At 48.2% G+C, this 24,922-nt stretch overlaps 1 protein-coding gene and 1 non-coding gene across 3 annotated transcripts; one reads left to right on the forward strand and one right to left on the reverse strand.

The window, feature by feature from the left end:
• Positions 1-626: 626 nt before the first annotated feature.
• On the reverse strand, positions 627-21,795 carry TUBB6 (tubulin beta 6 class V). Of its 2 annotated transcripts, XM_054460538.2 has the most exons (4): positions 19,107-21,795; positions 18,661-18,769; positions 16,387-16,497; positions 627-2,128 (listed from the first exon to the last, which is right to left on the reverse strand). In XM_054460538.2, the coding sequence occupies exons 1-4, from the start codon at positions 19,161-19,163 to the stop codon at positions 1,065-1,067; spliced, it is 1,341 nt and encodes a 446-aa protein (XP_054316513.1). In that variant the 5' UTR covers positions 19,164-21,795; the 3' UTR covers positions 627-1,064. The 2 variants fall into 2 exon arrangements, with proteins under 2 accessions (XP_054316513.1, XP_063509446.1); XM_063653376.1 differs by lacking the exon at positions 16,387-16,497 and having other exon boundaries at positions 19,107-19,263.
• A 1,392-nt stretch (positions 21,796-23,187) lies between these two features.
• LOC129019262 (U6 spliceosomal RNA) lies at positions 23,188-23,291 on the forward strand. The gene has a single exon (XR_008495593.2). It is a non-coding gene; the product is annotated as a U6 spliceosomal RNA (small nuclear RNA).
• Positions 23,292-24,922: the final 1,631 nt, after the last annotated feature.

Genomic DNA, 24,922 nt, shown 5'->3' on the forward strand with positions numbered 1-24,922 from the left:
TTCCACTCGGGGGTGACGCGCTATGCTCATTCTTATGGCTAGAGCAGGTCCCACGTTCACAGCTTCAAGAGGGCAGGAAGAAGTAAAGCAAAAATATTGTGAACAGTGAGGTCTGTACCAGGCACTAGCGGGGCTACCGTGCATGCCCCGTGGAGTTTATCTTTGGAAACTCCAACGGTGTGGCCGGTGGTAGAAGCCATCAAGTGTGATGGGTCGCAGCAGAACAGGGCCCATCCCTTCCACACAGGGCTGGCTGTTGGCACCCCAGCTCCCACCCAGCACCCCTGGCTTTGTCTGGAAGCCAAAAGGCCTTTCCTGTGGCTCCTTTGGCTACAAGGTTGGGGAACCCTAGCCCAGGACCTGACTTGGGAAGACGCAAGATCCTGTGGGAGTCTAAAAGGTGGCTGGGGATGGAAGAGGGGCTTTTGTTTGTGCTGCATTGCCTTCCAGCTATCAACAGTTTTGGCTGCCCCCCTTAAAGCCTCCATTTAAAGAAGAGCCCTTTCCTCTGTTGTTTTCGTGAACTGAAGTAGGGAGGAGTTCACCCCAGGGAGAGACCAGTGACCCAAGTAGCCATTGTAACCATACAAAGTAACTTACGTCATTTATGCACATGGCTAGAGAGATGAAGACACACGTTTAGTATTTTATTATGAATCAATTATTTCAAGTCCCATACTGCATATTCTTATAAGGCAACACGGCACAACTTCAGGCTTCATCACAAAGGATGAAAAAGACTGTTTCTAACTCCCTCCTAATTCGCAGACATGCTTGAACACTTAATGGAAGGTGAAGTTTATTTTGTGGCCCCTCAGTTCTCTTTCAAGTCCTCTAGTAGAAAGTCTCCACAGTGTGATCTTCTGACTGGGTAGAACCCGCAATTCTCTGCTGTTTTAGTCTTTGTTCCAGATGACTAATTACCTGACTTGGCTGCATTTGTGAGGGGCCGACACCAACACAATTAGACCAGTGCACCCTTCAGGGCCATGGCGTAGGAGGCACCAGGGTTCAAGAAGGAACTTGCGTGTTGTAGGATCTGAGCTGGGGCGGCTCTATTCCGACTATCCATCGATCTCCTCTTCCTCATCCTCAAAAGCTTCCTCCCCGTCATTGGCGGTGGCATCCTGGTACTGCTGGTACTCGGATACCAGGTCGTTCATGTTGCTCTCGGCCTCGGTGAACTCCATCTCATCCATGCCCTCACCCGTGAACCAGTGCAGGAAGGCCTTGCGCCGGAACATGGCTGAGAACTGCTCGGAGATGCGCTTGAACAGCTCCTGGATGGCCGTGCTATTGCCGATGAAGGTGGAGGCCATCTTCAGGCCGCGGGGCGGGATGTCGCACACGGCCACCTTCACGTTGTTGGGGATCCACTCCACGAAGTAGCTGCTGTTCTTACTCTGGATGGCCAGCATCTGCTCGTCCACCTCCTTCATGGACATGGGCCCGCGGAACACGGTGGCCACGGTCAAGTAGCGGCCATGGCGCGGGTCGCAGGCGGCCATCATGTTCCTGGCGTCGAACATCTGCTGGGTGAGCTCGGGCACGGTCAGGGCCCGGTACTGCTGGCTGCCGCGGCTGGTGAGCGGCGCGAAGCCAGGCATGAAGAAGTGCAGGCGCGGGAAGGGCACCATGTTCACCGCCAGCTTGCGCAGGTCAGCATTGAGCTGGCCCGGGAAGCGCAGCGAGGTGGTGACCCCACTCATGGTGGCAGACACCAGGTGGTTGAGGTCCCCGTAGGTGGGCGTTGTCAGCTTCAGGGTGCGGAAGCAGATGTCGTAGAGGGCCTCGTTGTCGATGCAGTAGGTCTCGTCTGTATTCTCCACCAGCTGGTGCACCGACAGCGTGGCATTGTAGGGCTCCACCACCGTGTCCGACACCTTGGGCGAGGGCATGACGCTGAAGGTGTTCATGATGCGGTCCGGGAACTCCTCACGGATCTTGCTGATGAGCAGCGTGCCCATGCCCGAGCCCGTGCCGCCGCCCAGCGAGTGCGTGAGCTGGAAGCCCTGCAGGCAGTCGCAGTGCTCGCACTCCTTCCGCACCACGTCCAGCACTGCGTCCACCAGCTCCGCGCCCTCCGTGTAGTGCCCCTTCGCCCAGTTGTTCCCTGCGCCCGTCTGGCCTGCAACAAAGAGAGTCCCGTGCCGTTTAAACAGGAAAGGGCTGCGCCATCACCATGGTTGGTCACCGACAAGGAGGGTGTGAAGTGATTCCATGATGTGCTGTTAGCCAAAGGGAGGGGCCGGGGAAACAGGCACCCACCAACGGTGCAGCTGAGCAGATGCACTGGTACGTTTTTAGGCAAGTCAAAGTAGCTACTGGTCAATTTTAAAGATGTATATACATTTTGACCTGGTTGTTCCATGTTAAATAGGTAATTCTTGCACATGGTAGAATTCAAAGGGAACAAAAGGTATACATTAAAAAAACAAGTTACCGGCCGGGCGCCGTGGCTCATGCCTGTAATCCCAGCACTTTGGGAGGCCGAGGCGGGTGGATCACTTGAAGTCAGGTGTTAAGAGACCAGCCTGGGCAACATGGGGAAACCCCATCTCTACTGAAAATACAAAAATTAGCCGGGCGTGGTGGTGGGGAGCCTGTAGTCCCAGCTACTTGGAAGGCTGAGGCGGGAGAATTTCTTGAACCTGGGACCTGGGAGGTAGAGGTTCTAGTGAGCTGAGATGGTGTCACTGCACTCCAGCTTGGGCATCAGAGTGGGACTACATCTCAAAAAACAAAAAAAAAAAAGTTATCTCCTTTGGGCTTTCTGAATCTTGTACTGTACTATGTATAAGTATTTTCTTTTCTTTTGGAGACGCAGTCTCACTCTGTCGCCCAGGCTGGAGTGCAGTGGCGCAATCTCGGCTCATTGCAAGCTCCGCCTCCTGGGTTCACGCCATTCTCCTGCCTCAGCCTCCCGTGTAGCTGGGACTACAGGCACCCGCCACCATGCCCGGCTAATTTTTTTGTATTTTTAGTAGAGACAGGGTTTCACCGTGTTAGCCAGGATGGTCTTGAACTCCTGACTTTGTGATCCGCCCGCCTCAGCCTCCCAAAGTGCTGGGATTACAGGCGTGAGCCACTGCGCCCGGCCCAAGTATTTTATTTTTAAAACTGACACTTTTTTATGTTGATGGAGTCCCTCATTCATCATCCAGAATTACTGTTGCAAAATGTTTGCAGAACCAATTATTTATTCTGCCTCTATAATTAAATACTAAGCACAGGAAGTAATTCCTGCCCTCAAATTGTTTCCAGGCCAGTTGAGAAAAGAAGCTTAATATGTCTGAAAGATCTCTGTATTTTATGCAGAGTTCAAGTAACAAGAAAGAGACCTAGTCTGTTTTCTGCATAATGGTGCTTTTTTTTTGAGACAGAGTCTTGCTGTGCCACCCAGGCTAGAGGTGCAGTGGTGCAATCTCGGCTCACTGCAAGATCCGCCTCCCGGGTTCACACCATTCTCCTGCCTCAGCCTCCCCAGTAGCTGTGACTACAGGTGCCCGCCACCACGCCTGGCTAAATTTTTGTATTTTTTAGTAGAGACGGGATTTCACCGTGTTAGCCAGGATGGTCTCAATCTCCTGACCTCGTGATCCGCCCACCTCGGCCTCCCAAACTGCTGGGATTACAGGCGTGAGCCACCGGGCCAGCCCCATAATGGTGCATTTTTGCCAGACAGGCTTACTTTACCTAAAAAAATTTGAATCTGAAAGATTGGCTCTTAAATTTAAAATCCTGTTTTTCATTTTATCTCATTTTAAAATGGATTATTTCACTAGCAGAAGCATTTTTTTCCCAGCTGTAAAAATGACACAGGTTTGTATGTCCATATGAACAGATGCACGTAGGAGTGCGAGGAACTAATTTTTGTTTTTGGTTTTCTGGGCACTACAAGTTTCATATAATGCAATGGCTTTCATACATTGCTGTGAATATTTATTTATTTAGAGACAAGGTCTCACTGTGTCACCCAGGGTGGCATACACTGGCACCACCCTAGCTGACTGCAGCCTTGAACTGGGCTTAAGTGATTCTCCCACTTCAACCTCTTGAGTAGCAGGGACTACAGGCACATGCCACTACACTTGGCTAATGAACATTTGAAAAAACTAGATACTAGATATCTCTCATTCATTTTAAAGTTAACATCTATTATTTTTCATAAATCAAATAGTTGCATATGATATAATTTTCATTTCTGGAAACAATATAATCACTTTAAAAAACTCTTCTTCTGTTAAATATATTGATAGAATATATTTAAAAATCAGAAATAATTCCAATCAGTTGAAGTTGATTCTTTTTAATTTTCTGTGATTACAAAGTGTTAAATAATGTTATCTATCTATCTATCTATCTATCTATATGTATTTTTCCTATTAGTTCATTTATCCAAGGGTGAATATTAAATACTGCCAGAAAGGGCCAAGGCTTGGGATCAATTCTATTCCTCTTAATTTTAACATATATGAGAAATCTTGTCCACAGATATATGTAAATGGGAATGAATTATGTTCTACAATGTCATTCAGTTCTTTGATTGTCTTCAGTTACATCCCAAAAATCAAATAGTGAGCTATTATCAAAAAGTATTTTCAAGCCTGGGCAACATGGCAAAACCCCATCTCTACTAAAAATACAAAAATTAGCTGGGTCTGGTAGTGCATGCCTGTAGTCCCAGCTACTCGGGAGGCTGAGGTGGGAGGATCACTTAAGCATAGAAGATGGAGGTTGCAGTGAGCCAAGATTGTGCTACAGCACTCCAGTCTGGGTGACAGAGCAAGACCCTGTCTCAAAAAAAAAAAAGTATTTTCAATCATCTGTCACTTAGCAACTCAATTTTGTTTATTTATTTATTTATTTTGAGATGGAGTCTCACTCTGTTGCCCAGGCTAAAGTGCAGTGGCATGGTATCGTCTCACTGCAACCTCCGCCTCCCGGGTTCAAGCAATTCTGCTTCAGCCTCCCGAGAAGCTGGGATTACAGGTGCTGCCAACACACTCGGCTAATTTTTGTATTTTTTAGTAGAGAGAGGGTTTCACCATGTTGGCCAGGCTGGTCTTGAACTCCTGACCTCAAGTGATCCGCCCACCTCGGCCTCCCAAAGTGCTGGGATTACAGGCGTGAGCCACCGCACCTGGCCAACAACTCAATGTTGAAGAAAGCAGAATTGGAAACGACCTAACTTGCAGGTCATAACATTTGACATCAGTCATTCTTTTCTTGTTTCTGAATGTAAACCAAAAAGGCTTAACCAATACTAAATACACTCTTACTCTTTCACTTTAAGGCAATTTATTTCAGTATACTTAGAGTTGGGAAAATTGAAATACTAATTTCTAATATGACTTTGTCAATTTAATTTTTAATAAAATGTTTTAATATTTATTTTCATGAAATTTTGGGCTGCAGATTTAACTAATTCAAATCATAAAAACTTGCATTGCATTATATAGACCTCTCCCCACTTACTCCAACTTGACTTTTGTCTACACATGGCTGGTGGCAACAATTCACAACCACTGCCAAAGACCAGCCTCTCTGCTTTCACGTGGGCAGGTCCATCCCTGATGCTGCACTCACCCTGGGGGCACTGAACTATGAAGCAGTGAAATCACCAAGGCTGCCTCTGAGAGCTGCCAAGTGCTACATCGGGTAAGCAGGCTGCCTTTCACTTGTCGATCTTTAATTAGTGGACAAGGGGCTCCCATGCAATTTGGGACACGGGCCTGCTCACAATGAAGTCTACTGATGGCACCCCTGGATTCTGCAGTACATAGCAAGTGCAGCCTTACACAGTGGCCCTAGTCTGGGGAGGGGGGGATGAAGCATTTATCAGTGCTAAACACTGTAGGTGTTCAGTGCAAGAAAAAACAAATTCTGTGATTCTTCATTAAGTGTATTGAACTTAATGTTAAAATGTACTGGACTGTTAATAACTCATATCACATATAAAGGATACCCTCCTTAAATATCTAAAGAAGTCCTCAAATCAGTAAGAAAAACAACAGCCATTAGGAAAACAGGCAAAGGCTATAAACATACAGCTCACGGGAAAGGAAATTCCAATAGCTTAGGTACTGGAAATAATGCTAAACCCTTCTCATAAGGGAAAGGCAAATTAAAACAAGGAGATTCTATTTTTCTGCTATGAAACTGACAGAGATCCAAACACCTGAGTTGCACTGCTGAGGGTTTGGGGAAGGGTCCCACGGGAGCTGCTGGAGCTAGCAAGGGCAGTGGGCTGTAGAACAGCTGAGCTACAGCTATCAAAATTATCCCCCTAGACACAGCAATTACACTTCTGTAAGTTTTTCTAGATAGACCCATACATGTGCAAAATGACATATATACAAATGTTTACTGAGGAACAGTTTATAATAATAAAAAGGGGAACAACCCAAATACCTATTAACTGAAGACCGGTTAAATCCATGGCAGTATCTCTGCAGAGGACACTATCAGCCATCAAAAAGCATGAGGCAGCCATAGTTGTGAAATGGAAAGATCTTCAAAATACGTTGCTGGGGAGCCAGGGAGGGACACTAAGGTACTGAACAGTGTATACAGTTGGCTCCATTGTATGTGTGTGAATATATGTGTCTGCCTGAACATACCTGAAAGGACATTCAAGAATCTTAACACAGTTTGGGGTAGGAAGGAGATCAACTTTTCACTATATACCCTTTTGTTCCTTTTAAGTCCTAAACCATGAAAATGTTTTACCTAGCTAGCTAGCAAAATGAAAAAAAAAAAAAACATTACTTTACTAAAACATTTACAATGCAATTAAGAAAGCACAGGTTGTCTTTGAAGGATGGGGTCCTAAGGGAGTTCAGTTCTAGCTTTATGACATTTTAACTAAAACATGTATTTTATGATAATCAAGTGAAGATTAAAGTATAAAAAAGGAATTTATTATTATTTTTATTTTAGAAATGGGGTCTTCCACTGCTACCCAGGCTGGAGTGCAGTGGTGCAATCATAGCCACTGCAGCCTCCAACTCCTGGGCTCAAGGGATCCTCCTGCCTCAGCCTCCTGAGTAGCTGGGACAATTAAAAAAACATTTTTTTGGCCGGGCACGGTGGCTCACGCTTGTAATCTCAGCACTTTGGGAGGCCGAGGCGGGTGGATCACGAGGTCAGGAAATTGAGACCATCCTGGCTAACATGGTGAAACCCCGTCTCTACTACAAATACAAAAAAAATTAGCCTGGCGTGGTGGCAGGCGCCTGTAGTCCCAGCTACTCTGGAGGCTGAGGCAGGAGAATGGCATGAACCCAGGAGGCGGAGCGTGCAGTGAGCCGAGATCACACCACTGCACTCCACCCTGGGCGACAAAGCGAGACTCTGTCAAAAAAAAAAAAAATTTTGTAGAGAGGGTCTCCTTATGTTGTCCATGTTGGTCTTAAACTTTTGAACTCAAGTGGTCATCCTGTCTTGGCCTCCCAAAGTGCTGGGATTGCAGGTGTGAACCCGAGCCCAGCTCTTCTTTAATGAAAAATTTTAAAATGTCATCGGTAAGTGGGAAATTACTAAATGATGACATATACAATGGTAGGCACTGTGACTGTCATGGAGGATGTCTGAGATACATTAATGAATTTTTCAAAAGGCTGCAAAATGGTGTGTGTGGCAGGATCCCATTTTCCCCAAACAAAATCAGCTCTGTGTGCTCGCCTAAGTGTACACGGACACAGAAAAATGTCAGCAGGGCCAGGCGCGGTGGCTCACGCCTGTAATCCCAGTACTTTTGGGAGGCCGAGACAGGTGGATCACCTGATGTTAGAGGTTCGAGACCAGCCTGGCCAATATGGGGAAACCCCGTCTCTACTAAAAATACAACAAATTAGCTGGGTGTGGTGGCATGCACCTGTAATCCCAGCTACTCCAGAGGCTGAGGCAGGAGAATTGCTTGAACCCGGGAGGTGGAGGTTGCAGTGAACCGAGATTGCGCCATTGCACTCCAGCCTGGGCAACAAGAGCGAAACTCCGTCTCAAAAAAAAAAAAAAGAAAAAAAAAAAAGGAAAAATGTCAGCAGGACATAGCCCAGCTGTCTACACACTCAGTTATCCCCCTAGGGAATAAAACCTCAGGGGCCACCGGTAGAAGGGATGAGGGCTTTCCCTTTCTGCACTGTATACACAATCTATATGTACTGTTTGAAAAGACCATGTGGCCGGGCGTGGTGGCTTAAGCCTGTAATCCCAGCACTTTGGGAGGCCGAGGCGGGTGGATCACCTGAGGTCAGGAGTTCAAGACCAGCCCGGCCAACATGGTGAAACCCTGTCTCTACTAAAAATACAAAAAATTAGCCGGGTGTTGTGGCGGGCGCCTGTAATCCCAGCTACTTGGGAGGCTGAGGCAAGAGAATTGCTTGAACCTGGGAGGCGGAAGTTGCAGTGAGCCAAGATTGCGCCACTGCACTCCAGCCTGGGCAACAAGAGTGAAACTCCGTCTCAAAAAAAAAAAAAAAAAAGACCATGTACAAGCAGTTCGTTTTAACTTTGACATGAAAACATTAAACACTTTTTTTTTTTTTAAGGCCAGCTATGGTAGCTCCCGCCTATAATCCTAGCACAGGAGGGTGAAGTGGGAGGATTGCTTGAGCCCAGGAGTTTGAGGCTACAGTGAGCTATGATCACACCACTGCACTCCAGCCTGGGTGACAGGGTGAGACCCCATCTCAAACAAACAAACAAAACCACACATGTAAATATTGAACACTGAAGTTTCCAGAGAGCAGAACTGGCCAGCTGAAACTGACCACAGTGGGCCCTTGCACTTGTCTGCAGCATCAGCCTCCCTTAGATCTCCATCTCAGTCCCACTGAGAAGTCAGCTCAGCCTTTCTCTCCTATTGTCTTTGCCCCATTTGGCAGTCCAAAGCCCAGTGCCACTGGCACGGCAGGCCCTGTGGCTCTGCAGAGGGGCCGGGCTAGGCAGATGCCTGCTGTGTGCTTGCAGCACACCCTGTGGGCCTGGCCACTTTAGTATGCTCAGGTGGCCGTTTCCTTGTGTTTTTCACAAGCCGTAGACAGCATCTAGTATGTGACTGTTTTCTTACAAACAGGGGATTCTCTTCTTCCTGCCCAGCTGTGTTGCACAGTGAAACCTAGCTGACTGCCTTCTCTTAGTAGGCGAGAAAATGGTCACTGTCCTTCCTAAGCCCCCACCAACTTCTCTCCACCCCTTCCCCACCCAACCTAGCAGGCAGCACCTGGCAAGACTACAACACAGGCACTGGGAGGAACAAGCTCGGGGCTGGTCCACACTCGGTGCTAGAACTGTCACATTTTACACAGGAAAGACCCAGGGCAGCCTGGGACCTATTTCATTAAAATAGCAGAAACCAACAACTGAAAATAATAGGTGGCTTTTGGCAAACATAGAACCCCAATCAATCAGACCTGAGCTAGCTATAAGTGGACGGAGATGCTGAACTTGACTCCCTCTGCAGCTCACACCATTTACCCAGCTTCCTCAATATTTATAGCATGAATAGCCATGAAGTTTTCTGTGCTCTTGATGAAAGTAGGAAGCTGGTGACTTCTGAAAAATATTTTGCCACTGTCTCATAGCAACAGATGTTCCAGTTAAATATTTGGGAGTTGTGAACTGAACATCTTCTGTACTGATACGGTATGATGTTAGTCAGTGACTCCAGACAGTTAGCAGGAGGCTGCCAAATCTAAGCTTTGGCAGTGGGGCTGCAACAGGTCCCCAGGGTTTTCTCTGAGTCCCCCCTCTGGTTTCGAGCTCACACTGGGCGATGGAGTAAGTGTCAAGGGTCAGTGCACTCCTGCCCCCTCTTCTAGCCCTGAATCTGGAAGAAAAAGTTAGAAATACAGAAAGAGGCTGGAAGAATGTTTACCTTTCTGGTGCTTCTTTTCCCACAAAACTTTCCAACAATAGAGTAGGTATGACTGCTATGCAACCAGCCATTCATTACAGAAAAGTTTTTCTTTTCTTTTTTTTTGAGACAGGGTCCTGCTCTGTCGCCCAGGCTGGAGTGCAGTGGCGCAAACACTGCTCACTGCAGCCTCAGCCTCAACCTCCCTAGCTCAAGTGATCCTCCCACTTCAGCCTCCTGAACAGCTGGGACCCCAGGTGCACACCACCACGCCTAGTTAATTTAAAAAAAACTTTTTGTACAGAGTGTCTCACTATGTTGCCCAGTCTGACCTTCAACTCCTGGGCTCAAGTGATCTACTTGCCTCAGCCTCCCAAAGTGCTGGGATTACAGGCATTAGCCACTGCCCAACCGGGAAGTTTTCTTTCTTTTTTTTTTGACAGGGTCTCGCTCCATCACCCAGGCTGCAGTGCAATGGCTCAATCTCGGCTCACTGAAACCTCCGCCTCTCAGGTTCCAGTGATTCTCCTGCCTCAGCCTCCCGAGTAGCTGGGATTACAGGCGCTCACCACGCCTGGCTAATTTTTGTATTTTCAGTAGAGACAGGGTTTTACCATGTTGGCCAGGCTGGTCTCGAACTCCTGACCTCAGATGATCTGCCCGTCTGCGCCTCCCAAAGTGCTGGGATTACAGGTGACTTTCACTTTTAAAAGTATACACTACTAATGTAAGTGAGTGTTTCCTAAATCATTTCAAACTCTATTTGGAAATGGAATGACACTGGTTTATTGTAATTTACCAACTCTAACTGAAACAATATGGTATAAAGCCAGTGAGGATGGATCATCTCCAGTTCACAGACAATTCTGCCTCTTTTACTGGAGAATGACTTAAAAACTATTTAGCTAAACAATATAGAATGTTTATACATTCTGGATACTTCTCCATTCTCCATAATATGTTATTTTAACAAATAAGCATATTCATTTAAACAAGTCACAATTCTTAACTCAAAATGGTGTCAACTTGCTAAAATTCCTATTAAAGACATATCATGTCAGTACAACCTGTTGAAAACTTAAAACATTCTGAATCAAAAATAGGGTTGCATGTCAGACGAAGCAAAGATGCAACAAGCAATTTCGGAGACAGTTTTTATGTGCCAAAGGTCATTTCTAACATTTTTGAAGGCTTACAGGGACAATTAGATAACTAAATGGGCACCACAGGTCTGTCTTAATTTGTCTTAATCTTCGTGATCCCATTTGTCAACAGCTAGAAAGACCTTACACTCTCCCAATGTTCAATTCAAATAAACCAAAGAAAACTCACAATTGCTAAAGTGGCAGCTATGAGAAACTAGCTTCTCACCACTTCAATAGTTTGTGATGCACTCATTTCATAAAGATCAGTTCATGGCTTTGACTCTCTCTTGAGACCTGGCCAGGTCCTGGCTGCACTGCGTTGACTGCTGGTGGGTGAGGCCTCCTCGGGGCGCCCATCCAGACTGGGTTGGGTCCCTCAGTTGCTGCCAGGCCTGGGGCAGACTGGGCCGGGGCCAGACAGCCATGACCTGCTGAAAACCTTCTCCATGAAAGCTGCCTTTTCCGTGACCACACCTTTGAGACAACTGACATCTTTCTTTTGACAAAGTGAAGGCATGCAAAAGCATACGAAAAATAACATGAATCTCTACACACCTACTACCCATTTAAGAAATAAAACCGGCCACTGGTACATGAAGCCCTGTGTAACAAGTGTGAGTATGAACATACTCAACTATGTAGAATTATATACTTTTTTCCTATTTTATCTCAAAAAGCAGTAATGGGTGTGGCATGAGTTTCGGCTAACCACCCTTCCTCTGGGAACAGTGCAGCGTGTGCTGAGTTGCATTTTAATGTCCTGCCTTCCGGCTCCTCTATGTGTGAGTCCTGGGGTGATATGTGTGCAGGTTTCTCTGTTTTACACTGACAATTTACGTCAGCGTAGAATAGAAGGGCCAAATTCAGAGCTGTTCTTACATCTCCTATAAAGTAGTTCTTAAAGCCCTGAGTCTCTCATAAAATAAGCATTCAGTTGCTACGTTTCTTTGAAAAGTTTAATTTCAGGGAAAAGTGCAGCAAAAACTATGCTCTCAGACACTGCTGGTGGCATTAATCCAATCGGAAGTGTGTAAAAAGGGCTTAAATCTCTTCACTCTTTGACCCAGTAATTTTGCTTTTTGAGAATCTATTCTGAAATCAAAGTCAGAAACAGACAAATCTAAGTGAATCAAGATGTTCAATATTCCTTTTAAGAGCAAAAAGTTGAAAAGAAACAGCTTCCTGATTATTGGCCATTATAAAGTTGCATAAAGAATTAATTACACATTATGGAGCTATTAAAAATTATGGATTTTAGAAACTAAATGTGAAATATGGTTTATAATATAATGTTCAATGGAAAAAGATATAAATGATACCATGATTACAATAATGAAAGTCAGCAAAAAGAAAGAAACAAAGGTGAAAAAAATACCTCAGTGCTGACAATAATTACACTAAGATGATGAGCATACGGAATTTTTTTTTAACTCTAGTTTTAAACTTTTAAGAGTGTGGTTATATTAGTTTTTGCTGGAAAAAAGCAAAGTTTAAAAAGCAAAGCAAAGTACAAATTAAAAATAAATACAAATCACTCAGGATGGTAGGGAGAGCTCTCTTTTAAATATATTAAAAGGATATATTCCCCTTTATGAGACAATGTCAGCTGTGTCACCTGCTGTGCTTCCTTTTTTGGATTTAGTTGCCAGAAACCCAGAGCTAAAATTAATTCTCAGCCACAGCTGAGCTCACAGTTGACTCTGTGTTGTAAACCACTACATTTATGCCTTTTACTGTTGTTTCATATCCTTCTTTGAAGAAGGTATATATTTTACATAAGTAAAACTTTAAGATCTTCTTTATCTATAAAAATTCACAGATGTGCTTGTAACTGTTTCCCAATCTCAGGAAGGACTCCTGCGAGGGAGGCAGGCAGCGAGGGAGGTGGGTTTTCACTGCATGGCCTTTCCAGCTGCGCACCATGTGCACACACTGCCTATCAAAGAAGAGGTGTGATTTCTGAAAGGTGTATTAGTTGGAAATACATGAATTGTGTCTGGTAAAGCTTACTGAGACTACGGTAGACTCAGCCAACTGTAATTCAGACTCAAGAAACTTAGCTGTCCGCTCACTCAGATTCTCACCAAAAATCCACTGAACCTCAAGGAGAAGACTGGGCAGAATTCTACAAGAAGGTGGGGAGATAGGGCCATTTCTTCTCACAGATTCTTACAGGGGTCTGTGACCCCAAGATGCTTGGCGGGGTCCTTCATTTCAGATGGTAAAGTGAAGACACCCAGAGAAGGGAACTGATGCTGCCAGCGGGCACAGAGCTAGGGTCAGCTGCTCAGTTTCCCTCTCCCGGCACGGTGCTTTCTTCCTGGCTACATTAACTCTGTGACCTGGGAATGTGGTCCAGAAAGAAGCTGTGGCTGCTGAGTCTATACCTACTTAGTAAGTGAGTTATTCACTGCCAATCTGTATAAAGTAGGGTCGTCCTTTTTCCTTTCTCACAATACAGAATATTAATGTTATCCAAGTCAGGTCTTTAGTACAGTACTCAGAGAGCAGTCCCTCCGAATTGACAAGGATGACACCGGGCAAGAGGAGCTCTCAGACACCCCCCATGGGCATGCAAATGGATTCAGCTCTTCTGGAGGCCAATCTGCAATCTCTATGTGTGAGCATTTCTGCAGAACAGATTCCTTGAACTGGAACTCTTGGATGGAAATTATTGATTTGCTCTATCTACTAAGTAGTTCTCTGAACAGCTGTTATTTTCCCTAACTAGGTCTTAGCAGCTTCTGAAATACTGGCCAATCTGGTGGGAGAATAATATTTTGTTTTAATTCCCTCTTGCCTCTAGTTAGTAGTAAATTTTGTCCCCAGGTATTTATAGCTTTTATTACAATTGTGAATAGGATGTGTTCCCCAGTGATTATTGCTTTTAATGTGATTCATCTGTTCCAGTTTGCCTGGGACCCTGGCAGTTTTAGCACTCAAAGTCTAGTGTCCTGGGGAACACCTCCTCCCAGTTCCAGGCAAATCAGAAAGATTGGTAACCTGATAGCAAAACTATTAATTTCTGAATATTTTATCTTGTGTCTGGCTCCCTTACTGAAGTCTTGTAAGTGCTAATCATTTTTCAGCTGATAGCCTATCTGGAAACTCCAAGAGAATCATTTCATCAACAAATAACACTTTTGTCTTTTCCTTTACATGATTTGCATTTTTTCTTTCTCTGGTTTTTGTGCACTGGCTAACGCCTTCAGAACATGGAATAATTGTAGAGACAATGGACATCTGTTTCTTATACCTAATTCTGCTGGGAATGCTTCTAATGTTTCACCAGGGAGTATAATGTTGCTATGGGTTTCTGGTAGATAATCTGTAAATAAAGGAAGTTTCTACTTCCAGCTTACATAGAAGTTTTTTCGTCCTCTACAAATCAGGAACACATCCAAAACTTTATCTTTTTTTTTTTTTTTTTTGAGATAGAGTTTCACTCTTGTTGCCCAGGCTGGAGTGCAATGGCGCAATCTTGGTTCACTGCAACCTCCGCCTCCCGGGTTCAAGTGATTGTCCTGCCTCAGCCTCCCGAGTAGCTGGGATTACAGGCATGTGCCACCACACTGGGCTAATTTTGTATTTTTAGTAGAGATGGGGTTTCTCCATGTTGGTCAGGCTAGTCTCAAACTCCCGACCTCAGGTGATCCACCTGCCTTGGCCTCCCAAAGTGCTGGGATTACAGGCGTTAGCCACTGCTCCTGGCCTCCAAAACTTTTATCTTTTTAAAAAAATTGTTTCCTGCTGGGAGTCAGAAAAAAAACCCACTTTTTTGGGGCATCTATTAAGATGTTGTCTTTAATCTATTAGTAGACTTCTTAATGTTGAACCATCCTTGCATTCCTGGGATATTGCTAGTATTTCTCAAACACTTATTTTGTATTAGACATTCTAAGTGTTTATTTAATCCTTACATCTCACTAAGAGGTAGACAGTCCCACTTTTGATGAGGAAATTAAGTCACAAGTAAGTTAAATAAGTCTAAGGCCACACAGTGAGTGGAAGGGCCAAAATTTAAACCCAGGAAGTATGGCAGCACAGCCAGACTCCTAACCATTATACTATCTGCCTCACAGTCTTACTTGGTCACAATGTGCTATTAATATATTTTTTAAAAAACACAACTGCATTTGATATTCTAAGTATTTTATTTTGGATTTTTGCATCTATATTTTTAAGTAAGTTTGACATACAGCTTTCACTTGTATGTTCTAGTAGAAGCTACCTAGCCTCATAGGAAATGTTGGGAAGTTTTCCATCATTTTCTCTCTGGAATGGTTTGGATAATGGGATTGTCTGTTACCCTCAATTAAACTATCTCTTCCTGGTGCCTTTTGAGAAAGGGGTTGGAATGTAGATTTCTCATGATGTATTTGATTCCTATACCATAGTGCTTTTAAGCCAGAATCAGTCTTCAAATTCTTCACATTTTCTTGGAAGACACTGCCTTTCACAGGTATTGGAAATACGTTTGATTGAGTGAGGATTTTTTTTTTTTTTTGCAATAATGTAAATAGATATGTGGTCTCTAACACTAAAATAGGTGGAAAACTTCCAAATCTGCCACCTATCCTGTAGGTTCTACTTGAGAACACTAATGGTACCACTTCATTTAATTTTATATAATTTTCTTTAGAAGTCTGCAGAAAGATAGGTTTTACCATCATTTTTTAGGTGGGAGAAGCAAGAAAAAAAGGATTTACCTAATTCTGATAAAACCAATATAAGAACCAAAAACAAATGGCAAAATAACTTCATAATGATGGGGAGAAAGAAGCTAATGTCTAAAATTGTTTCTTGGTTTTTGTTTTTTTTATTTTTTGCTGTTTTTGAGATGGAGTCTTGCTCTGTCACCCAGGTTGGAGTGCAGTAGTGCAATCTCAGCTCACTGCAACCTCTACCTCCCGGGTTCCAGCGATTCTCCTGCCTCAGCCTCCCGAGTAGCTGGGACTACAGGCTCATGCCACCATGCCCAGCTAATTTTTTGTATTTTTAGTAGAGACAGGGTTTCACCGTGTCAGCCAGGATGGTCTCGATCTCCTGACCTCGTGATCCGCCCGTCTTGGCCTCCCAAAGTGGTGGGATTACAGGCATGAACCACTGCGCCTGGCCTCGTTTTTGTTTTTTAATCAAGAACTACCAGTAGAAGAATTTCATTTAGAGATATAGAGGTTCCTTCCCACTAAAAAAGTCAAGATTTAAAAAAACTGTTCCTTGTGATGAACCCAGCTAGGGATGGGAGGGGTGGGGCTGGGAACCACTGATTTCCATTCACACTTTTTCTATGACATGTGATGCTTTAAATCTGGCATATAAACTATTTGATTTAAAAAAAAAAAAAAAGAAGAAGAAGAAAGTGAGAAAGACGGAACCTACCAAAGATGAAGTTGTCAGGCCGGAAAAGCTGCCCAAAAGGCCCGGACCGCACGCTGTCCATGGTGCCTGGCTCTAAGTCCACCAGGGCGGCCCTGGGCACATATTTCTGAGCTGGAGGAGAAAAGAACCACCCACAAGAGTTACTTTCAGGTTTCTAAAGTAATTGACTTCCCCCTTTCAAGTCCCACCAGTTCTAGCTGCCTGGAATGGATCAACCAGGGTCTTTTCAGAAAGGGTACAGGAACTTTCTTAGAATCAGAGAATTGGCTGGGCGCACTGGCTCATCCCTGTAATCTCAGCACATTGGGAGGCCGAGGTGGGCAGATCGCTTGAATCCAGGAGTTCAAGACCAGCCTGGGCAACAGAGCAAAACCCTGTTTCTAAAAACAAACAAACAAAAAACCAAAAAAATTAGCTAAGTGTGGTGGTGTGCACCTCTAGTCCTAGCTACTCTGGAAGCTGAGGTGGCAGGATCATCTGAACCCAGGAGGTCAAGACTGCAGTGAGCCATGGTTATGCCACTGTACTCCAGAGTGAGACCTTGTCTTTTTTTTTTTTTTTTTTTTTGAGACGGAGTCTTGCTCTGTTGCCCAGGCAGGAATGCAGTGGTGTGATCTCGGCTCACTGCAAACTCCGCCTCCCAGGTTCATGCCATTCTCCTGCCTCAGCCTCCCAAGTAGCTGGGACCACAGGTGCCCGCCACCACGCCCAGCTAATTTTTTTTTGTATTTTCAGTAGAGACAGGGTTTCACGGTGTTAGCCAGGATGGTCTCGATCTCCTGACCTTGTGATCTGCCCACCTCGGCCTCCCAAAGTGCTGGGATTACAGGGGTGAGCCACCGTGCCCGGCCAAGACGCTGTTTCTTAAAAAAAAGAAAGAAAAAAGATCCCAGAACCTTAACACTGGAATGAGGAACGAGTCCAGGCATGACCTGGCAGAGGAGGTTCCAGGAAGAGGCAGGATGAGAAATCAAGTCCCCTGACTTCCTGCCAACTGTATTTTCCAGCTCACCCTGACACCTCTTTCCTGTTAGGAAGCTTTACAACTTTAGCTCCATGGAAATAAACTATGTATTACAGCAAATTGCCAGGTTTGGATGAAATTCTCTGCTTTGTGATACCTCCCCCATGCATACACATACATGTGCCCACGTGTAGTCTGAGAACCTTGTTACCAGGAGCACTCCACTGGCTCTGTTTCCCCAGAATCACTCTCATTTTGAGTCAGAGTGTTCTTGTGTGGAATTTTCATGCCAATTGGGCTAGAACTTGTTCCCAGTGAGGACAAGGTTAATATGATTCCAAATAGGACCTGCTCTTCAGCTCCTGTCCTGCAGTGCACACGCCCAGATCGAAAATGGATGTACCCAAGCTGGGCGAGGGATGAACATGAAGTGCAGTGTATACTGGAACTACCCTTAGTGTCCTCTAGAAATTTCATCTTCCATGCCCTGATGTTCCCAGCCTTTTGTCATTGCTGCGTAAATGAATAAAACTCCACTAGTTGCTCAGAACTGCCTGCAGTTTCAACTTCCAGGGAGGTTAAAGTCTTTTTAGAGGTTTGCAAGGGACCAGAAAAGTCACTTGAGAGCGTTTCTCAAATTTTTAGCCAAGAATCCCCAATAAGAGATACGTTTTAAACTGGGGGTGGGGTGGGGGGGGGTGGGGGAGAAGCTTTGTTTTTCCCAAGGATCCTTGAGAAACGCTCTAATTTATTCTAACAGGGTCTCGCTGTCACCCAGGCTGGAGTGCAGTGGCGCGATCACAGCTCACTGCAGCCTCGACCTCCTGGGCTCAAGCCCTCAGTTAACTGGTACTACAGGGGCGGGCCACCACGCCCGGCTAATTTTAAAATTGTTGTAGAGATCGGGGCGGGAGGGGGGCGGGGGGGGTGGTCTCCTATGCTGCCCGGGCTGGTCCTGAACTCCTGGGCCCAAATGATCCTCCAGTCTCGGCCTCCCAAAGCGCTGAGATCAGAGGCTTGAGCCACCGCGCCCGGCTAGACAGAGAAGGCTGGACAGGAACCGCTACGTTGATTTCACAACGCTAACGGGTGGTCCCGTTCAAGCGCTCAGACCCTCAGGATAGGCCGAATCTAGCTGTTTGAATAAACTGACGGCGGATTTCCCGCCCCGGAGGAGCGAAGGGAGTGGCCGGGCATCCTGCTACACCCCGAGAGAACTTTTCCCGAAGCAAACTCGCCGCGCTAAGAGGCGGCGCCCGAGCGTCCACGCGGGTCCCGGCCGGGCAGGGCGCGGCGGCGTCGCTACTCACACGATGACTCATTGTAGTAGACGCTGATTCTCTCCAGCTGCAGCGCCGAGTCTCCCACGTAGCCTCCGGCCGGGTCGATGCCGTGCTCATCGCTTATCACTTCCCAAAACTTGGGCAGGGCAAGGCGGGGGGACAGACGCTCAGAACCCAGAGCCCGGGACACCGCCACCCGCGCCCACCCCAGGCGCCCCGGCGGCCGAATTCCAGGCGCGCCTGAGCCGCCGGCAGCCGCTCCCAGTTGGGATAGGGGTGGGGAGCGAGGAGTAGAGGGTCCCTGGCCGGCCACGCCCTGGGCGCTCCCTCCCTGCGGCCCGCGCGGGTCCGCACCGGGCTCCGAGGACCCAGGGGCGCACAGCGGGTGCGCGCCCCGGCGGGGGTCGCGCCGGGAGACCCGGGGCCCGCCAGCAGCCCACCCGCGGAGAAGCCCCGCACCGCGCCAGGCCCACCTTGGTGCCGATCTGGTTCCCGCACTGGCCCGCCTGGATGTGCACAATCTCCCTCATGGCGGGCGCCGCTCTGCGCTAGGCACTGGCTCTGCGGACGACGGCGGCAACTGCGGGCCAGCTGCGCGCGTCCCGGGGCCGACCCTCCGCGCCCCCGCCCCCGCCCCGCCGCTCGCCAATGGCTGCGGGCCCCGCCCCGCCGCCCCCGCTCGACGCCGCGGCCAGGCCTGCAGCAGCCGAGGGAGGACGCGCGGGCGCCAGTCGGGGGACCCTTGCCGGGAGCCGGGCGGAAAAGGACGGGCCCGGAGCTGGCGGGGAGGAGACGGGAAGGAGCATGGCGCCAGCTCCCACCACCGTTTAGCTGCTCTTTGGGGTGCCCCGCCCGAGGGAGACGCGAGTCGGGCCCTGGCGTCGGGGCAGCGGAGCCGACGTGGCCCGCGGGGTCCCAGCGCCGCGCCCGGGAGCCCTGCAGCCGCCCGCGCCGAGTCCAGTCCGGTCGGGAGACGGCCCTGGGGCTCGGCGGTGGAGTTTTTCAGGGTCTCTGCCCCCTGCCCCCCACCCCTCGGTCGCACCCCGGGCACACGTTCTTAGGGCCTCTTCGTCCCGCTGTTTCCGTCTCCGGAGATACAGAGGCCATTCCTCTCCGACGACTCCCACCCCTTTGGAACGGGGTTTAGCTAAAGTGACTACAGGGCTGGATCCGAAAATGAACACCCCCTGCGCCGGGTCTGTGCAGCCTACCCCTCGCGCGTTAGCAAAGAAATGCGCTTCGGCCTGGGAGGGCGCGCGAGAGTCCGTCTTCCTGGCCAGTTTTGTGTGGTGGAAAGGAATGACCGCTGATGCCGGGCCCGGTGACTTGGATTTTAATTCTAGCTGTTTTCAGTTAGCTCTGCGCTTCAGCGGACTCCTCTGTTAACGGAAACGGTTATCCTAGGGGACCATTGAGAGCCTTTCAGCCTCCAAAATGCGGGATGCTCTGGCCTCTGCAGTCAGAATGTGCATGCATCAGGGCTTTTGCAGGAGTTTCCTCACGTGAACGCTGCAGGCTGGGACCACCGGGGTAGCCTCTGCGTCCCCTCCCAGGCCCGTGGAAACGCTGCACATGAGGAAGCGACGATGTTCTGTAATTTGCACTGGCACTTTCTCTTTAGACAGATGAAAACTTTGGGAAATTCCTAATTGTGTGTGTGCATGTTTGTATGTTTGGAAGGGAGTGGAGAACTTTTAAAAGTTTTTCTTCTGGAGTTTTGCAAATGTTTCCAAATTGAGGATTTTTTTTTTTAACCCTTGGGTCCCCGCCTCCCCACTGCTCTCTCCACCCCAGTGCTGCTCCTCGGCCTTCCTGTGGGTCCCCACACCTCTTTACACAGCCACACGCCCAGGGAGCAGATGAGGAGGCCACAGCCCAGCCCCTGCGCTCCCGTTTCAAACTATGAGCCTGAGATTACTCAGCCACCTTCTCCTGAGTCCTCAACACCCTTATTTAGGCTGTTTGTTTCCATTGCTTAATTATTGACTCCAACGAGTGCTACCTTAACCAATCCGGCCGGCCCGAAGTCTAGTGTGGGGAGCCCGAGAGCGGAGGGCCTGTGCCATCCCTGGAAGAACCCTTCCTCCAGCTTTAGTCTCTCTAAGAAATCCAGCCATCAAGTGGTTTAAAAGAAAAGTGCCTACTTTAGAAGCTTTGGTCGTTTGCTGAAATAGCCACCCTTTGAGTGCTAGCCCTTGGGCTGGAATTTAAGTCCAGGGGTCTGATCGAGCCAGAAAGTAGGTGTCAGCGTGGCTTCAGGAAGTCCGTTGTCACTTGGATTTGACAACGCTCTGCGCTCTGCGCTGTCTGCAGGGATTGGTGCCCGCGGAGTGCGCTTTGTCTGGAGAAACTCGGTGCTCGAAGAGTGAGGAGACCTTCCCCCTGCAAAGCTTATCTCCCTTCCCTCCCATCAGAGGCGGGGTCCCGCAAGACACAAGGGATTCCCCGCAGAATGAACCAAGGCCTCCCCAGGACATGGGGACAGTTCTGCTGTGCAAAGCCTGAATTCACGTTTTTTTCCTAAAATGGCTCCTAGTCTCTGCAGCCTTGGCCTCTCTTTGAATCCCAGCCCTGACTTCCCTGGTGTCTGTTGGCCACCCCCTTCTGGGAGCCGGCAGGTGAAGCCCTGACCTGTCAGCCCGTCCTGGGGCTCTCCAGGCTCTGGGCCCCCTACCCTCCCGATCTGTGGCCCTCGCTCCTCCTGGGCGAGGCTGTTTGTGACGCGGTGTGTCCAAATGCACACAAGCCGCAAACCAAACTTAAAAAAGCGTAGAGGACACGTTCTCTTCTCCTACGTTAAAAAATACACCATGGTATCTGGAAAGCCAGGTTCCAGTTTAGAATTCTCAGGCTAGGCCGGGCACAGTAGTTCACGCCTGTAATCCCAAAACTTCCCAAAGCTGACATGGGAGGATTGCTTGAGCCCAGGACCTCGAGACCAGCCTGGGCATTATAGTGAGACCCCTGTCTCTACAAAAAGTTAAAAAATTAGCCAGGCATGGTGGTACATGCCTGTACCCAGCTACTCCAGCGTCTGAGGTGGGAGGATTGATTGCTTGAACCTGGGAGGTGGAGGTTGCAGTGAGCTGTGATCATGTCACTGCACTCCAGCCAGGGTGACAGAGTGAGACCCTGTCTCAATAAAAAAAATTAAAAAAATAAATCAGTAGACTTCTTGGGCTCCTCGTTGATTTGCATCAGGGCATGGAAGTGAGGGGGCTGGTCTCAGCCTGCAGTCCTCACTTTCAACACCCGCCTTTCTCCCCACCTCCGATTCTGTCCCACACCGAGATGGGTCTCCTGTACCTGCCTGTGCACACTTCAGTCCTCACCCACTCACAGCCATCCCAGGCCACCCTGCGGGAAGAAGGGGCCCTAGGAGTAGGTTTGGGGAGGTCTGGGGGCTGAGGTGCCATCTAGCAGCTGTGGGCACATCCCAGTGGCCCTGTAGGGAGGGGGCAGGCAAGGACAAGGCCCCTCACCTGGGTCGAAGGCAGTGATGGCGTTCATGACTTGGTGCTCTGGGTGAGCCACGTTACCCGTGCACTCCTGTCTGCTCACTTTCCTCCTCCTCTTGCCTGTCTCTTCTGTGCCTTTGATCACAGTCTTGCTTCTCAGAACGCCTGCTTCTGTTTCATGCATGTGTAGGGGGGATTCCAGGCTCACTGCCCAGATTTGAGTGCTGGTGTTTACACACACCTGGACTGTGGGAGATGGCTGGTGAGTGTTTCTTTCTCTCTCGCCCTTTTCTGGGCTGCATGAAGGAAGAAGACAGGAGGGTCTCGTCCTCTCCAAATGCTGAGAAGTCCCTGGGGAAGGGGACCCGGAAGGGCCGATCGGGCTCTTGAACTAGGCTGGTAATGGCCATGAGTGGTGTTATTTTCAACTAAACCCCCAAATCTGGAAAAATGAATGACATCAGACCCTGGTGTTTTTATGTGACGTTCCTCTTGGCGGATAAAGGATGGAGTTTCTCCAGAAAGAAGTGGACATTTTCATCTGCCAACTGTGCAGGGAGAGGCAGAGGCCGGGACAAGAAGTGGAGAGTGGGAGGGTGCCATGGGGAGGCTGGGAAGGCTGGGGTGCCCCGGTGTTGACTCTCTCTGGGCCCTGGGAGTTGCCACGTGGACTTCAAAGACTGGAACACACTTCCTGCTCCCCACTGCCTCGCTGGGGAAGGGAACCTGCGGCTCCCAGCGGCAAGCCAGGCGAGCAGACGTCAGTTCTGAGTTAGGCTGAGAATAAGCTCTCCTGCTATCTGGCGCCTTCAGTGAAGCGTTGTCAGAATTTACTCTCTGCAGGTTCTCCTGGAAAGGGCAGCCATGGTCCTCCTGATCTGGCGAGTGGGCACTGGGGCCAGTATCGATGGGTGGATGAATGTAACCATGATCCACGGTGTTCTTAGGTCAGTCGGCCTGAGCAGTCTTGGTTACAAATGGGGGAGTCAAAGTTTATAAAGGCGGCCTGGGGACCTGCTAAACACTAGACTGTGTTTGTGCAGTCAAGTTAAATGTATTCTCTTGGGTTCTAATTCTTTTGAAAAATAATATTTCATGCTTGCTTTGGCAGCAGTATACTAGAATTGGAATGACACAGAGAAGATTTATGTGGCCCTGCACAAAGATGACATGCAAATTCATGAAGCGTTTCATATTCATTTATTTATTTTGAGACACAGTTTCACTCTGTCGCCCAGGCTGGAGTGCAGTGGTGCAATCTTGGCTCATTGAAACCTCCGCCTCCTGGGTTCAAGTGATTCTCTTGCCTCAGCCTTCTGAATAGCTGGAATTACAGGCGCACATCACCACACCCAGCTAATTTTTGTATTATTAGTAGAGGCAGGGTTTCACCATGTTGGCCAGGCTGGTCTTGAACTCCTGACCTCAGGTAATCCTCCTGCTTCAGCCTCCCAAAGTGCTGGGATTACAGGTGTGAGCCACGGTGCCTGGCCTAAAAAAAAATTTTTTTTTTTTTTTTGAGACGCATTTCATGATCTTGGGAAAAGGACAGAAGTGGATGCCGGTAAGCAAAAACACTGTCACCCAAACAGCTACTGGGTAGACGTTTTACCTACAAAAGTACACGCCCTACTTGGCTGTTGACTTGTTCATTTCCTTTTTTTTTTTTTTTTTTTAGACGGAGTCTCGCTCTGTCACCCAGGCTGGAGTGCAGTGGCGCGATCTCAGCTCACTGCAAGCTCCGCCTCCCGGGTTCACGCCATTCTCCTGCCTCAGCCTCTCGAGTAGCTGGGACTACAGGCGCCCGCCACCACGCCTGGCTAATTTTTTGTATTTTTAGTGGAGACGGGGTTTCACCGTGTTAGCCAGGATGGTCTCGATCTCCTGACCTCGTGATCTGCCCACCTAAGCCTCCCAAAGTGCTAGGATTACAGGCATGAGCCACCGCACCCGGCCAAAATTTTTTTTTTGAAGAAAAATAATATTTCACATAGAGTATTAAAAAAATAATATTTGATCAACCAGAGAACCATGCTCACAGGCCAAATGGCTATGAGAGGAGCCTGTTCCAGAGAGTCCCAGGGAGTGCCTGGGACAGGGATAACCCAGCATAGTACAAGGGGCTCTGGGAAGCTGCAAAGTGCGGGGCTGTCAGGTCAGACTGCTGGGCTGGGCCTGACTGTAAGAGTCATGTGCTTTATGACGGGCCAGTAGTTCATATGACTGGCCTCAGTGCACCTTGAGACCTTCATCTGTAACGTGGGATCCCAGAGCACCCAACACTGAGGGTGGTGTGTGAATCAGGCAAGACAGCCCTCGCTGGAGGCTGGGTGTGGACGGCAGGCCCTCCCTACATCTGCAGGGCCCAGGGTAAGTGTGCAGATAGGGGCCCACAGGGCACATGACTGTGTTTAAATTTATGGAATATTACTAATAATATGTTTTATTTTCATGCTTTGACAAACATGTACTTTTATGTCACTCTAGTAGGCCAGGTTTGAATTGAGAACTTCCTGATGGGTCGTTCAGAATTCTCTGCTGATTTGGACCACATCGGAGAGCTGGCCTCAGCCCTCAACCTGATCCTCTTATCTTTAGCAACTCCTGTTTGCACCATGGGGCCCTGTTTGAACACAGTAAACATCTGGCTCTATATGTCCAAGCGGTTACCCTCCCTGAGCTGGCGGGGGCACACATGCTGGTGGTGAGGCCTGCTGCAGGGAGGCCAGTGGGGCCCACATCCCTGGGTGCAGGCCCATGGCTCAGAGAGTTCCAGGGTGGGCGCCCAGAGGGAGGCCTACAACACAGAGGCAAATCTCCTTGGCCTTGCA

This window comes from Pongo pygmaeus, chromosome 17, assembly GCF_028885625.2.
Source record: "Pongo pygmaeus isolate AG05252 chromosome 17, NHGRI_mPonPyg2-v2.0_pri, whole genome shotgun sequence".
NCBI classification, from domain to species: domain Eukaryota; kingdom Metazoa; phylum Chordata; class Mammalia; order Primates; family Hominidae; genus Pongo; species Pongo pygmaeus.

What these genes read in the sequence shown, in the direction of transcription:
- TUBB6 (XM_054460538.2), bottom strand. Translation starts at nt 19,163, where the DNA reads ATGAGGGAGATTGTGCACATCCAGGCGGGCCAGTGCGGGAACCAGATC. An exon ending in GGAACCAGATCGGCACCAAG is followed by an intron (nt 18,770 to 19,106) that starts GTGGGCCTGGCG and finishes GCCCTGCCCAAG; the next exon opens with TTTTGGGAAGTGATAAGCGA. An exon ending in CTACTACAATGAGTCATCGT is followed by an intron (nt 16,498 to 18,660) that starts GTGAGTAGCGAC and finishes TTTCTCCTCCAG; the next exon opens with CTCAGAAATATGTGCCCAGG.